We start from the raw sequence: 13,519 nt of genomic DNA, 5'->3' as shown, positions 1-13,519 counted from the left end.
TCTGTAAATGGTAAGGAGAATAACTTTTCATTTAGCTATATAGTTTTGATATATAGAAAATATACTTGGACTTGCTGGATTTATTTGTCTCACAAGGACTGTGTACTTTTAAGAGCCTGCCTTGTTCTTTTGCTTACTGGATGGCTTTCCCCACCCCATGAGACCTCCAATGAGGAATTTAGTGATGTAGCCAGAAACCTTGGTTCCAACAGTCACATCTCCATTCCGTTCCCTGAGATACATCAGGAGCCACCTCCCTGCAACTATCTTTCATTTGGCAGGACGTGCAGTTAGGAAAGAAGTCTTTCATCAAGATCATATTTGAGACCTTTAAAGACAATGGGATATCCAAGCTCAGAGAATTGCCTTTGTTTTACATGTGAATATATACTGGAAACTTTATAGAATGGGGGAGAACAGAACAGCCAGAGAAGAATAAAGAACTGATGCAGAAAAGTATGTAGAGGAGAGTTTATTTCACCCTCGGGTCCTTTAAAGTCCCTCACTTGCTTCATCTGAACTCTGAGGGTACACTGAGACTGGCATTAGAGGTTTCGACAGACTAGAATTACAGAAGGTTGGGAGACTCTTGATGTAGGTGACGGAAACTGAACTTGAGTTCTCTTAACTACTGAGCCATCTCTCTGGCCAACATTTTAGTTTCATTTAATCATCTTATCACTGAAAGTAAGAAAGAAAAAGCTCAGCCAGTATGAGGGAGTAAGTAACTCCACCCTTAAGTAATCTGATTTATGAGTGTAGAGAACCATGTTTTGCCGCTCATGATCTTCTGTTTACATATTAGAGTAGATGCTGTGGGCACACTATTTTGATAAAAATATTTAAGATTATTAACCAGTTATGGCTAATAATAACAGCATCAGCTATGGGTTACATGAAATATTTTAGTGTTTCTAAAATTTATCTCTATCAGCATTCTGGACATATCAGCACTGATATCCAGTTAATTTAGTCATTGTCTTATGGTTTCAGTTTGTCAATACAAATGGATTTTAAAATTGACATTTCATTTTGTCTATGTATACCTGTATGGGTCACAGTGTATTGTGGGGGTTAATGTGCAAGTTGCAAGAATTGGTTATCTCCTTTTACCACTAAGATTTGGTCTCAATATGACCTTGACAATGGGATACAAGGGCCACCACAGGGAACTCTTGAGTTTTCCATCCTCTGGGACCTAGAAAATTTTTGCTGCTGTGGAGAAAAATGGACAGAACTCTCATATGTCCAAGGTTTCTGGGCACTGTGCTCTGGCCCCTCCCTCAGAAGCCAGTGTCTTGCAGCACTGGTTCTGGTTGCCAGGGTCACAGCACCTCCTGATTTCCAACCATCTAGGAATTGGAACCCTGAAAGGTCTGCCATGACCAAGCAGCCAAAGATACTGTCCACCAATCCCTCCAACCCTTACTACCCAACCCTCTCCAGTGGAACAACATTCTCCACATTCCTCCCCTTACCCACCACTACCTACACTCCCCCCAAACCAGAAATTAAAGGTCAACTTTCTCCCTAAACACTTCTTCCTTCCCTCCTGTCCCCTCCCTCCTACCAAATCTTCCTGCCTTTTGCGCCTCCACCTACTTCTTGCACCCCCTCTACACACTGGGCTAATCACTCCCAATCCTCTCCCATCTCCTCCCATACCAGATCTCACCATAACCCTGCCCTTCTCTACCCTTTTCAGGAGGTAGTGGGAGCCAATGGCATTATTAAAGCCCATGTTCCCTTCTCTCTTCTGGATCTCTCTCAGATAGAAAAGCGGTTGGGTTCCTTCTCTGCTAGTCCTTCTCTTTCTATTAAAGAGTTTCGCTGTCTGTCCCAGGCCTATGATCTAATCTGGCATGACTTCTATGTTGTCCAGGCTTCTACTCACACTCCTGCAGAGTGGAGTGGAATTCAGGCAGCAGCTAGACAGTATGCAGACCAGACTCACCTAGTAGACAATGCAGTCCCTATGGGGGAAGTGGCCATGCCGGCCACAGAACCATACAGGTATTATCAGCCTGGACAGAACAGTTGACAGAGGCAGGGCAGCATGGTCCTCTGCCTCCTACAGGGTGTGGAGATGATCTCAGAGAAAGTAGTTAATTTTGACAAAACGTTGAGAGATCACACAGCTAGCTGATGAAAACCCAGTCAATTTTTTAAACCAATTACAATAGACTGTGGTCCAATATACTAAACTGGATGCAGCCATCCCAGCAGGAGCTACGGTCCTGTCTACCCATTTCATTTCTCAGTCAGCACCAGATATTAGAAAAAAAGTTTTAAAAAAGGCTGAGGAAGGTCCCCAATCCCCCCAGAAATGGATAAAAATGACCTTGAAAGTTTTTAATGCCACCCATCCCAGGAAACAGCTGAGTCCTCCTGACAGATAAGACTGCAACAGGTGGCAGTTCTCTAAGCCTTTCTGTGTGTAAACCCTCTGGCACTTACTGCTGGGTTCAAGACCTCAGCATCATAAATGAAGCAGCCATTCCAGATCACCCACTGGTTAACAACCCTTACAATCTCCTGTCTAAGCTACCTCCTGCCACCTCCTACTTTACTGTTTTGGACCCAAAAGACGCCTTCTTCACTGTCCCTTTACACCCTGACTCATAAATCCTCTTTGCCTTCACCTGGGAGGATCCTGATTCTGGTCCTCCAGACAGCTTTCGTGGACTGTTTTCCCTCAGGGTTTTCGGGAAAGCCCCCATTTCTTTGGCCAAACTCTGGCTCAAGATCTCTCACACATTGACCCAGGTCCTAGCACCCTCCTCCAGTACATGGATGATCTCCTTCTCTGTACTCCTACATTGTCTCTGTCCCAACAGGCCACCTATGTGAGCCTGAATTTTTTCAGATCTCTGGATATCGAGTCTCACCAACCAAGACTCAGCTATGCTCTCCTACAGTGGTATATTTGGGTGCTCAATTTAGCCCGGTGTCTAAGACCCTCACCTCTGACAGGGTCCAGCCTCTGCAGGATTTACAGCCCCCAACCACAGGGGCTCAGATCCTCTCATTTTTGGACCTGATAGGGTTCTTTCACCACTGGATTCCTAACTTTGCCATTACAGCTAAACCTCTCTACCAGGCAGCCAGACAGATCCCCATGGGCCTCTCACCCACCCGGCCATCGACTGCCGCCACTTCTCTCTACTGAAAGATGCCCTTCTAACAGCCCCTGCTCTTGCTCTTCCAGACCCCTTGAAGCCTTACCATCTCTATACAGATGAGAGGTCAGGAGTGACCATGGGAGTTCTAACCCAACAGGCTGGGCCTATGAATTGGGCTGTCACCTTTTTATCCAAAGAGTTGAACCTCACCATCTGTGGATGGTAACCATGCCTGAGAGCCCTGGCAGCAGCAACTGAACTCACTTGGGAGGCTCTCGAGACCACCTTGTTCAGACCAATCATAATACATTCCACCCACTGCCTCTCAGACCATCTGAAACACTCCTCTCTCTCCTTCGGCCTTGATGAGTCTAGGTTTTTCACTTACTGTTTCTAGAAAACCCCCACATTTCTTTGGCCTCCAGTCCTGCGCTAAACCCCACAATTCTCCTTCCTGTTGCCTCCCCCTCTGGTACCTCTTCTCACTCTTGCCCAGAGGCTGTAGAGGTTTTAACCTCACCTAGGCTGGGTCTTCTAGACCAACCACTTACAGATCCCCAGCTCACCTTGTTTGTTGATGGATGTTCCCTTATAGATTAAATCAGGAAACTGCCAGGCAGTGTATGTAGTGGTCACTTTCACTAACACAGTTGAAGCAATCCACCTGCCAATGGGAGCCTTTTCACAAAAGTCTGAATAAATTGCCTTGACTAGGGCACTCCAAATAGCCAAGGGCCAACGGCTAATATCTGTACTGACTCTAAATATGCCTTTTTAATAGCCCATACTCATTCTGGACTCTGGAAGGAAAGGGGCTTCCTTACTACCAAGGGTACTCCCATAGTTAACAGGACCCCTTATAGCCAATCTCTTGAGGGTCCTCCAGCTCCCTGCGGAAGTAGCCGTTAATCACTGTTGGGGACACAAATCTTCCAAGGACCCAGTGGCCTTAGGCAGTGCCTAGGCTGACTCAGTGGCCCTGGGGCTGGCCTCCAGTTCCTCTTATTTCACAGAACATATTTTGTTCTTAACTCCCTCCTATCAGCCCTATTACCAATCAAAAGAAAGGGACCAACTCATAAAAATGGGGGCCACAAAAACAAAGGGTGGATGGTTCTATTTAAATAACTGTCTCGTCCTTCCTTATGACTAGGCATTGTCAATCATTTCAGACATCCACCAGACCTTACACATCGGCTCCAAGCTTTGTTCCACTTCTTGGAACCCCTCTTTGACCTCACCCATCTCTGAGATTGTATTTTACAGGTCCACTCCTCCTGCCAGATGTGTGTCCAGGCCAATCCACAGGGGGCTCTCTATATACTTCAGTCTCTACATCAGCTTTGTGGACACCAACTGGGCAAAGATTGGCAGGTTGATTTCACCCATATGCCTACTCATAAAAAAAAAACTCCATTATCTCCTAACACTTGTGGACACTTTTACAGGGTGGATAGAAGCATTTCTGGCCTCCAGAGAAATAGCAGATGTGGTGGCTGAGTTACTCTGGACCACATCATTCCTTGGATTGGCATCCCATGGACCATCCAGATAGACAATGGACCAGACTTCACTTCCAGGGTCATGGAGCTTGTGTCAAAACCTCTCAACATCTCTTGGAAATTCCATATCCCCTCCTATTTACAATCCTTGGGAAAAGTGGAGAGGGCAAATGGACTCATTAAACAACAGCTAATCAAGCTCAGGTTATCTTGGCCCTCCTTTCTCCCCATTGCCCTTATTCGCCTCAGGGCCACCCCACATTCCCCTATGTGTCTGAGCCTTTTCTCCTTAACCATCACCTCCCAGCCCAAATTCTTCCATTGGTGGGGTATCTACCCTACGTTTCCCTTCTGAGGTCCCTTCTCTGTTCACATGCTGACAGTTGTCTCCCTGCCCCTACATCAGTGGACCTTAATGCCCTAAACATATCTCGTTCTCCCCAGGGGACAGAGTACTTCTTAGCTAGCTCCTAAGTCTCTTGAACCTCGATGGACAGGACCTCACATGGTAATCCTCAACACTCCCTTGGCTACCAAGCTCCTGGAACACCTGTGCTGGTACCATCTCTCCAGGCTCAAGTGGGCACCTACTCAGGACACTTGGTCTGTCCAGTAGTTAGGACTTTCCACCCTCTGGTTTTCCAAGATGCCACAATGAAGGGCCTACCTTCTCCTCATCATGGTACAATCATCTTTGCTGATACAAACAAGATGAGTAATAACAATATTTTTTTCTCCTAGTCACCTGTCTTCTCATCTTCCTCATGAAACAGATGCCTGGTGTCGCCAGGATGACAGTAAACAGGATGCCTCTCTAGCCACACTTCTCGCTGAATGTGAACCTACCAACACCCAGCTCTCCCCTCCCCCACATTGCCCCATGCCCACAGGAAGTAGCCAGACTTGAGTCAATGCTACTTTATTCAAAGAGAGCCTTAAATGTTGGTCATAAGTATCAACGCATCTTCCTGTCACCTCTTATACAAAGAGTCTGGAATGTAATCCCAGCACCAGGCATCCCTCTTTGGAAGGCCCCTCCTCTGAGCCCTCCAAACCTTGACCTCTCCTCAAGAAAGGTCAAGACCACCCCCACAGGCTATTTAAACTGTCTCCCAGGGAACAAATATGTGGTCTTCCTGTTACACTTTGCTGGTCATGCTGGCTTTCCATTGCCCCTCAGGGCTACCTGAGAGCACAGACTGATATGTGAGTCCCCTCTGTGCGCTGTGATTACCATTAATGAATAAAGAAATTGCTTTGGATCTATAGTAAGACAGAACTTAGGTAGGCAGGGAAAGCTAGACTGAATGCTGGGAGAAAGAAGGGTGGAGTCAGAGAGATGTCATGTAGTCCCACCTGAGATAGTTGGAACTTTAGCCAGTAAACCACAGCCACATGTTGATACATAGATTAATGGAGATGGGTTAAATTAATATGTAAGAGTTAGCCAAAAACTAGAGCTAATGGGCAAGCAGTGATTTAAACAATATGGTTTCTGTGTGATTATTTCAGGGTAGAGCAGCTGGGAACCAACAATCAGCTCTCTCCTCCAACAGCAGGCATCCAATTAAACCTGGATATCTTTTAATTTGGTCTGATTGGGATTATTTGCATTGGCGGAGAGGCTAGTTCTTAGGAATTATTCCTAACATATAGTATTTATGCTATTGACAAATAAAAAAGGAAACAAACAAAACTTATGTCATTCTAAAGGAGGTTAATGTTTATTTGCCAGTTACTAGAGAAAATGTAATTCTTAATTGTCTATCATTCATATAGATGGGTACAGTTGTATTAATTTAAAAATGAGAAAGCAATTCTATAGAGAGAGCCAAAACATTACTAAAATATCTATCTTGAAAAAAATGCATTCAAAAACTATTTGCTTGTTACTAAAGGTTTATCAAACATATTTATAAATATTCCAACATTATTTGCTTTAACAAAGTCCCTTACTGTAATTGTAACTTGACTACAGAAACTAAAATTAAAGTAACTGTCAAATAATGTAATTAAGCATTGTAGATAAGGATGGAAATAATATTTATACATGTTATAAGTTGAAATAAGAGGTATAAAAAGCCAGAGCTTTATAATTAGGGCAATATAAATGACAAGACATTTTTATGAGCTGAAGATATTGCTCACTGGGAAAAGTACTTACTGTGAAAACATGAGTGTCTGATGTGGGATCACAGGATCTAAAGCCAGGTGCACTGGCACATGCTTCTGATCCTAGCATTGCTGCAGTGAGAAGTCCAGGTGCACTGACTCATGCTTCTAATCCTAGCACTGCTGCAGTGAGAAGTCCAGGTGCACTGGCTCATGCTTCTAATCCTCACACTCCTAGCGTGAGAAGTCCAGGTGCACTGGCTCATGCTTCTAATCCTCACACTCCTAGCGTGAGAAGTCCAGGTGCACTGGTTCATGCTTCTAATCCTAGCACTGCTGCAGTGAGAAGTACAGATGCACTGGCTCATGCTTCTAATCCTAACACTGCTGTAGTGAGAAGTTCAGGTGCACTGGCACATACTTCTAATCCTCACACTCCTAGAGTGAGAAGTCCAAATACACTGGCACATGCTTCTAATCCTAGCACTGCTGCACTTAGAAGTCCAGGTGCACTGGCTCATGCTTCTAATCCTAACACTGCTGTAGTGAGAAGTCCAGGTGCACTGGCATATACTTCTAATCCTCACACTCCTAGAGTGAGAAGTCCAGGTGCACTGGCACATGCTTCTAATCCTAGCACTGCTGCAGTGAGAAGTCCAGGTGCACTGGCTCATGCTTCTAATCCTCACACTCCTAGAGTGAGAAGTCCAGGTGCACTGGTTCATGCTTCTAATCCTAGCACCGCTGCAGTGAGAAGTACAGGTACATTGGCACATGCTTCTAATCTTAGAACTCCTAGGATGTGAGCTGGAGATCGGAAGATCACAGGCCCACTAACTTTGCTTACACATTAGTGAACAAAGGATTTTGTTTGAAATAAAATAGACAGTAAAGATGCCACCTGAGGTTATCCTTGAATTTACACATGTGCAACATGGAACACATGTGCACACACATACACACACACTCACATACATACTCACAAATGCAATTTTTAGAAACGTATTTTAATACTCCCAAATAAGTGGTATTAAGTACAATTCTTTGTCCAGACCCTGGAAAAGTAAACAGGAATTTGCAGTTAGCAAATCAAAATGCAGAGGAGAAAAAGAGCAAAGGCCAAGAATTCCCCCATGCGATTTCTTCCTTGTCTAGTTCTGGTTAGCCAGCTCAAACTGTCACTAAGAATTCCTTGCATAAAGTATTATAAATTAAGTGGACCAAAAGGTGGAATTTCAGATTTCTTATGAAAAGAAAAAGATCCCAACCTTTGTCTTAATATCTTGATAGCACTTCACTTCAAGAAATAAAACTCTTTTCTAAAAAATATTATTGAAATGAATAGTAATGAATTTACCTTTTAGAACAATAAATACAATTGTGAAATTTGATCCTGTTTGCTCTATAAAGAGGGCAGGGAATGTTGCCCCTCCTATATTTACAGACTTTCCTACCTCCCACAAAGACTGAGTTTCACATCTTTCTATGAACTAAAACTTATTGTTTATTTACATATTTATTTGTGTTTTTCAAGACAGGGTTTCTATGTGTAGTCTTGGCTACCCTGGAATTTTCTCTGTGGACCAGGCTGGCCTGGAACTCAGAGCTCCACATGCCTCTACCTCCTGAGTGTTGCGATTAAAGGCATGTCCTACAATGCCTGGGCTATGGATTGAATATTTCAACTATTACATTATGGGACCATAAAAAATCTTCAGTTTGGGTTGGAATTAAATTGTTTTCCATTGAAAAGTAAACAGAGGTCTTAATGCTTGCTTCTTCTGTCTGTCCTTTCTACCCCTCCCTTCTTTTCTTTTTTTCTATTGCTATTTGTTTTTCCTTTGTTTAGATTTGAGACAAGATCTCACATTTTATCCAAGTAGAGACTGGAATCACTATAAACATTGGCATTGAATTTACATAATCCTCCTGCCTCAGTCTCCCCATTGCTGAGACTATAGGTGTGCTTACACGACTGGCTTTGCCTTGCCTTTATGCATTAAGTCTTTCGAATGGAAGAAGTTTAAAGAAATGTAAACCAATGAGTTGCATTTTATGGGGAAAATAATAGAGTAATTTACTGACAAGTCCCAGACACTGATGTTGATGCCAAGAGCAATGAGAATATCACGGAAATAAACTTGTATCTTTAAATACAAGGCACATTGTAGGAGAGACAAAAGGCCTATCTAAGAGCCCAGATCTGCTAGCTAGGCATTGGACACCATCCTGATGACCTCACTTTGTGGTGACTGATTTCTTGTTTGTAAGACTTGATAAAAACAAAATAGCATCATTGGATTTTTATTAAAATATATATGTTGAATGGTAAGAGCTAGGTACTATTTCATTATTGCTGTCAGTCTGAAATAAAGTTACTTCCATTTTAGAGAATGACAGGGAGTTTGAAATTTCTCTTAAGCTTGTGGCCAAGATAGATAGGACATATTGTTCTACCAGAGTGACAGTGTTTTGAGATGGAGATTCAAAGGGGAAAGTTATTACCTAATATACAACCAAGAATCATGTTTCTATCTTATAAGTGGAACATACAGAGTGCAGACTTAAAATCAGTGTCCCTCCACACCCACTAATGACCAGGAAATAATGAACTGTAGCACTTGCCAAGCTCCATGCTGGTTCTATGACTCTGTGGCTCCTCCATTAACCCAGAGACATTAAAAAATTAATAAAAGAATGTACTTCTAATTAACTCACAAGCCAAACCACCGTGCAACTGGTCTAAGGAATCTACTCTCACACTAGGCACGTTCCAGACTCCAGACATTTCAATCAACTATATGGTTAGGATGGCAATTTTGAAGCATTTCTGCTTCATTTAAGGTTTTACAATTTTGTGATCAATTTTATAATTTATACATTTATGCATTTATGGCTCTTATTGCTTTAATAACCAGAAAGTTGGATTCACTTATTCACTATAAAAAGAAGAAAACTATGAGGGAGCTGAAGCTAGAAAAAAAGAAATAAGTTTGTAGCTTGTTAATGTCATAGTCCTTTTAACAATATCCTGTCCTTCCTTGTCACCCAATATTACCCTCTCGATTTTCTGTCTGAATTATATCCTATAGTCACGCTTACATAACTTTAATACATTCATGTATACACTCTAGGCCAGGATCCACATGTAAAATAAAACATGCATGTTTTTCTTATTTTTTTTTTATTTTCGAGCTTGATTACTTACTTTAATATTGTAATTTTCAAGTGTATAAATTTCCTGAAGATTTAGTGATTTTATTTTGCTTTATAGCTGAGTAATATTCCATTTTTATATGTACAATGCTTTCATTATCTGTTGATGAGCATCTAGGTTGGTTTAATTTCCTTGCTATCAGGATGCCATGAATATTTTCTGAAATCCTAAGTTATGTAGAAATCCCTGGAATCTCTAATGTGTGGTAACGTCTCACATACAGAGGCATTCATATTTTGAGTGGATACAAAGTCATTTTTTAAATTAAAAATATTTAAATAAGATTTATTTTATTTAAAATGAATGTATGTTTGCACATAAATGCAGCTGCCTTCAGAGACCAGAAGAGGGCCTTGGATCCCTAAGAGCAGGAATTTTCACCAGCCTAATTCTGGGATCTGAGCTCTCTGCAAAAATCAGTATATTCTCATAAGCGCCATCTCTCCAGTCCTCACAGGGGAATCTTTAAAAATAAACAGATGGGTTGACAGCATTCACTAAAAAACTGGGATCTACCTACAGTGGATTTGATATATAAAATATAAGTTCTTCTCAGAAGCGTCTGCTAAAACCTGTCAATGTGTTTGTAAAGATTCACTGGGCTTCTAAAATGATCCATTGTGGGTTAAAGGTCACACACGTCTCTGTGCATGTATTTCACTTGTCAGAAAAGTGAATGTTTCTTCAATGAGTGAAAACGGTTGTACTAGTATTGATCAATATGGCATAATGTAATGTTTTCAACAAAGAACAGTAAATGCCAAATTGGTAAGAATTTTCATTCTTGTGGGAAGTTTTATTAGTTTGGCTGTTAGCAATTAAAATTTGTTTAATTTAAGATGGATAAGATGGTTTCTTTTGAAATGGTGATATCTCAGAGCACATATTGTATTGTTCATGCTTAACTTCCAAAGCTAACTATATCTGCATTGAGCTTGGCATGTAATTTGTGGATACAGTGTGTTTTTAATGTAAACTTTGCAATAGTTAGCTGTTTGGTTATTTGGAAATTTTTATGCTCACAGTATATACGCATTTATTTCTCAGAAATAGCATGGTACTTGGATCTAATTACTTCTTACCCTATTGGAATCAATTCTTGCTCTGGATGTGTAGATGGGAGGAGGGATGTTGAAAGCCTGGGGTACCAAGTATTCCTCAGCATCCATCATGTCTTCCAAATCTTCTTCATCCAAGAGATTCTGGAAGAATTTGCTGTCATTTGGACTGGGAAGCTTCATACGATCATCACCCTGAAAGATTGCCCATTAGAAACGCACAAATTATTATTCTTTCCTTCATAACATGTAGTTTCAATAGTAAGTTTATATAATAGAAAAATAATCAGCCAGCGAATCCCTGTGCTCATTATAAAGCATCTTTAGCTTAACTACCAACTAGAAAAAAAATCACATACTTTTGTTAGATATCAAAAGGTAAGGAATGGAATATAAGAAGAATGTAATTAATGCAACAACAACAAGAATGAACTAGGGCAGGTGATGTGTGCATTTCAAGGGTGGCAAAATCCACTTTAGATCTGAGTGTAACATCTTACTGTTGAGGAGGTGTATGGGCTAAGAAAAGTAGGAAGCAACTGACACCAGCTTCTATTTAATATGGCTGCATGGATGCTACGAAGTCAGGACACAGACAGCCATGGTTTGTCTTGTGGTATAATTAACATCATTGCCAAAGTAATAGCATTCAAAAATCACAGTACGTTGACACAGAGAATATATGACTTTGGAAGAGAAACAAAATGCCTGCTATACTTTGTTCAACTTGTCGTTTCTTAGATATTTTTAGATTTTCCAGATGTTTGTATTATTAAGGTAAACAATTTCAGTTTGTGAAAGTCATTTTGTAGGGAAAACGACTGAAAGTTACTATCTTCTAAATTCTGGTTTTTGTCTTCATGTTACTTGAAGGTAAAGGTTCTTTTCGGTGAAGAAAGATAATTGAGAATATTTAAGGTACAGCTGTATCATCTTTAGTTGAACATAATGACAAATAAATTATTACATTAATTAAGTGATCCAATCTATTCGATTCCTAGTGTCAAATGGAAATTTTCTCTTGGTATGTTCTTTAACTTAAATAAGCACCAATTCATTTGAATTGAGTTATTGCTTGAATACAATAAAACAGTCAATATTTGCTTCTAAAATTAGCATACAAAGTAAATGGTTTGTTATTTCCTTGTCATGGCATTTACATTTATTCTTGGCTTTGTTTATCATCATCTTGCACTCCTCTCACCTGGATGTTCATGTCCTTCCTTTTCCAGGTAGTCTTTCTACTTCTATATCATAATATTCTATTACTTTCTTGTTCCCAATTATCTTTCCCTTAAGACCTCTTTTTCCTTTCTCATGCTTCTTTTCTAGTTTTGTGAGCTATACCATATATCACACACACACATACACACACACACACACACGTAGGATATGCATATGAGAGAGAACATGTAGTATTTGTATTTTTGAGCCTGCTTTGTCCCAGTTAATAGAACCATATTAGATCCACCAATTCCTAGGTTGTTTCACATAGACATTTGATTATTGGATGTTTCCAGCAAAGTCAAAATGACTAACCTGAATAACTAGGTATCTTTGAGGGTCTCTAGCCATCCTTGAAAACTCAGCAGCCAGTTCCTTGAATTTAGGCCTGCTGTCGGCATCAATCATCCAACCTGCCAATTAATGTAGAGGAAAGTATTAATGTATCCATGCTTGGAGAATGTGATGTTGAAATTTTAGGAAATGAAAACAAAATGCCAAAGGTATTATGTTAATAATAATCTGCAAAATCAGTGAGAGAAGCAAAACAATCATGTAAGACTGTAACTTAGTAAATTGTCATTCACTTTGGACTGCAATATTCTATCAAAATTAAGGAAAAAATTTAAAAATTTAGTCTAATTTTAATTATGTGTCTGTGTCTAGGCATGTACACATGAGTGTAAGAACTCATGGGCATCAGGAAAGGGTACCAGTCAGCCTGGCATGTGCACATGCAAGCAGATGCTCATGGATGTCAGGAAAGGGTACCAGTCAAGCTGGCATGTGCACATACATGCAGACACTCATGGATGTCAGGAAAGGGCATTGGTCAACCTAAGCTGAAGTTACAGGCAGTTGTGAGTTGCTTGATTTAGGTTCTGAGATCCAAACTTGGGTCATGTACAAGAGCAACTCAAGATTTTAGCTGCTGAACCTTCTCTATGAGACCCCTAATTTTTATTTTGTTGATCCTTTACCAACTTAATCCTTGTCCTTGAAAATAGATCTCAAGGATATAGAAAATAGATCTAACTATAGAAAATTTTAGGACCTCAGATTCTGTTTTTCTTGTTTTGGAGTGTGGTGATAATATTTTTAAAACATTCTTTGGTGGTTATAGACAAGATAATTGAGATAGAACGTGAAGTTTTATATCAAGAATACATGGTGGAAAATATTTGATTGTCATTATATAGTCCTGTGGCACAAAAGGATGAAAGGGGGAACTGAAAGATACTGCTTTTTGCCAATTTGTTTTCAGCTAGAAGGAAAAACGCAGAA

General features: G+C 40.6%; 1 protein-coding gene across 1 annotated transcript in view; it reads right to left on the bottom strand.

The window, feature by feature from the left end:
• Positions 1-13,519, bottom strand: part of Erbb4 (erb-b2 receptor tyrosine kinase 4) — a 1,078,513-nt gene that overhangs the window by 37,053 nt on the left and 1,027,941 nt on the right. Inside the window, exons 24-25 of the mRNA XM_057755450.1 lie at positions 12,551-12,648; positions 11,036-11,206 (exon numbers count right to left, since the gene is read on the bottom strand). Of these exons, the coding sequence (XP_057611433.1) occupies positions 11,036-11,206; positions 12,551-12,648 (269 nt within the window). The remainder of the gene's footprint in view (positions 1-11,035; positions 11,207-12,550; positions 12,649-13,519) is intronic.

Source organism: Chionomys nivalis, chromosome 2, assembly GCF_950005125.1.
Source record: "Chionomys nivalis chromosome 2, mChiNiv1.1, whole genome shotgun sequence".
NCBI classification, from domain to species: domain Eukaryota; kingdom Metazoa; phylum Chordata; class Mammalia; order Rodentia; family Cricetidae; genus Chionomys; species Chionomys nivalis.
Note: the sequence above shows the minus strand (reverse complement) of the source record. Positions and strands in the feature narration are given on the sequence as shown.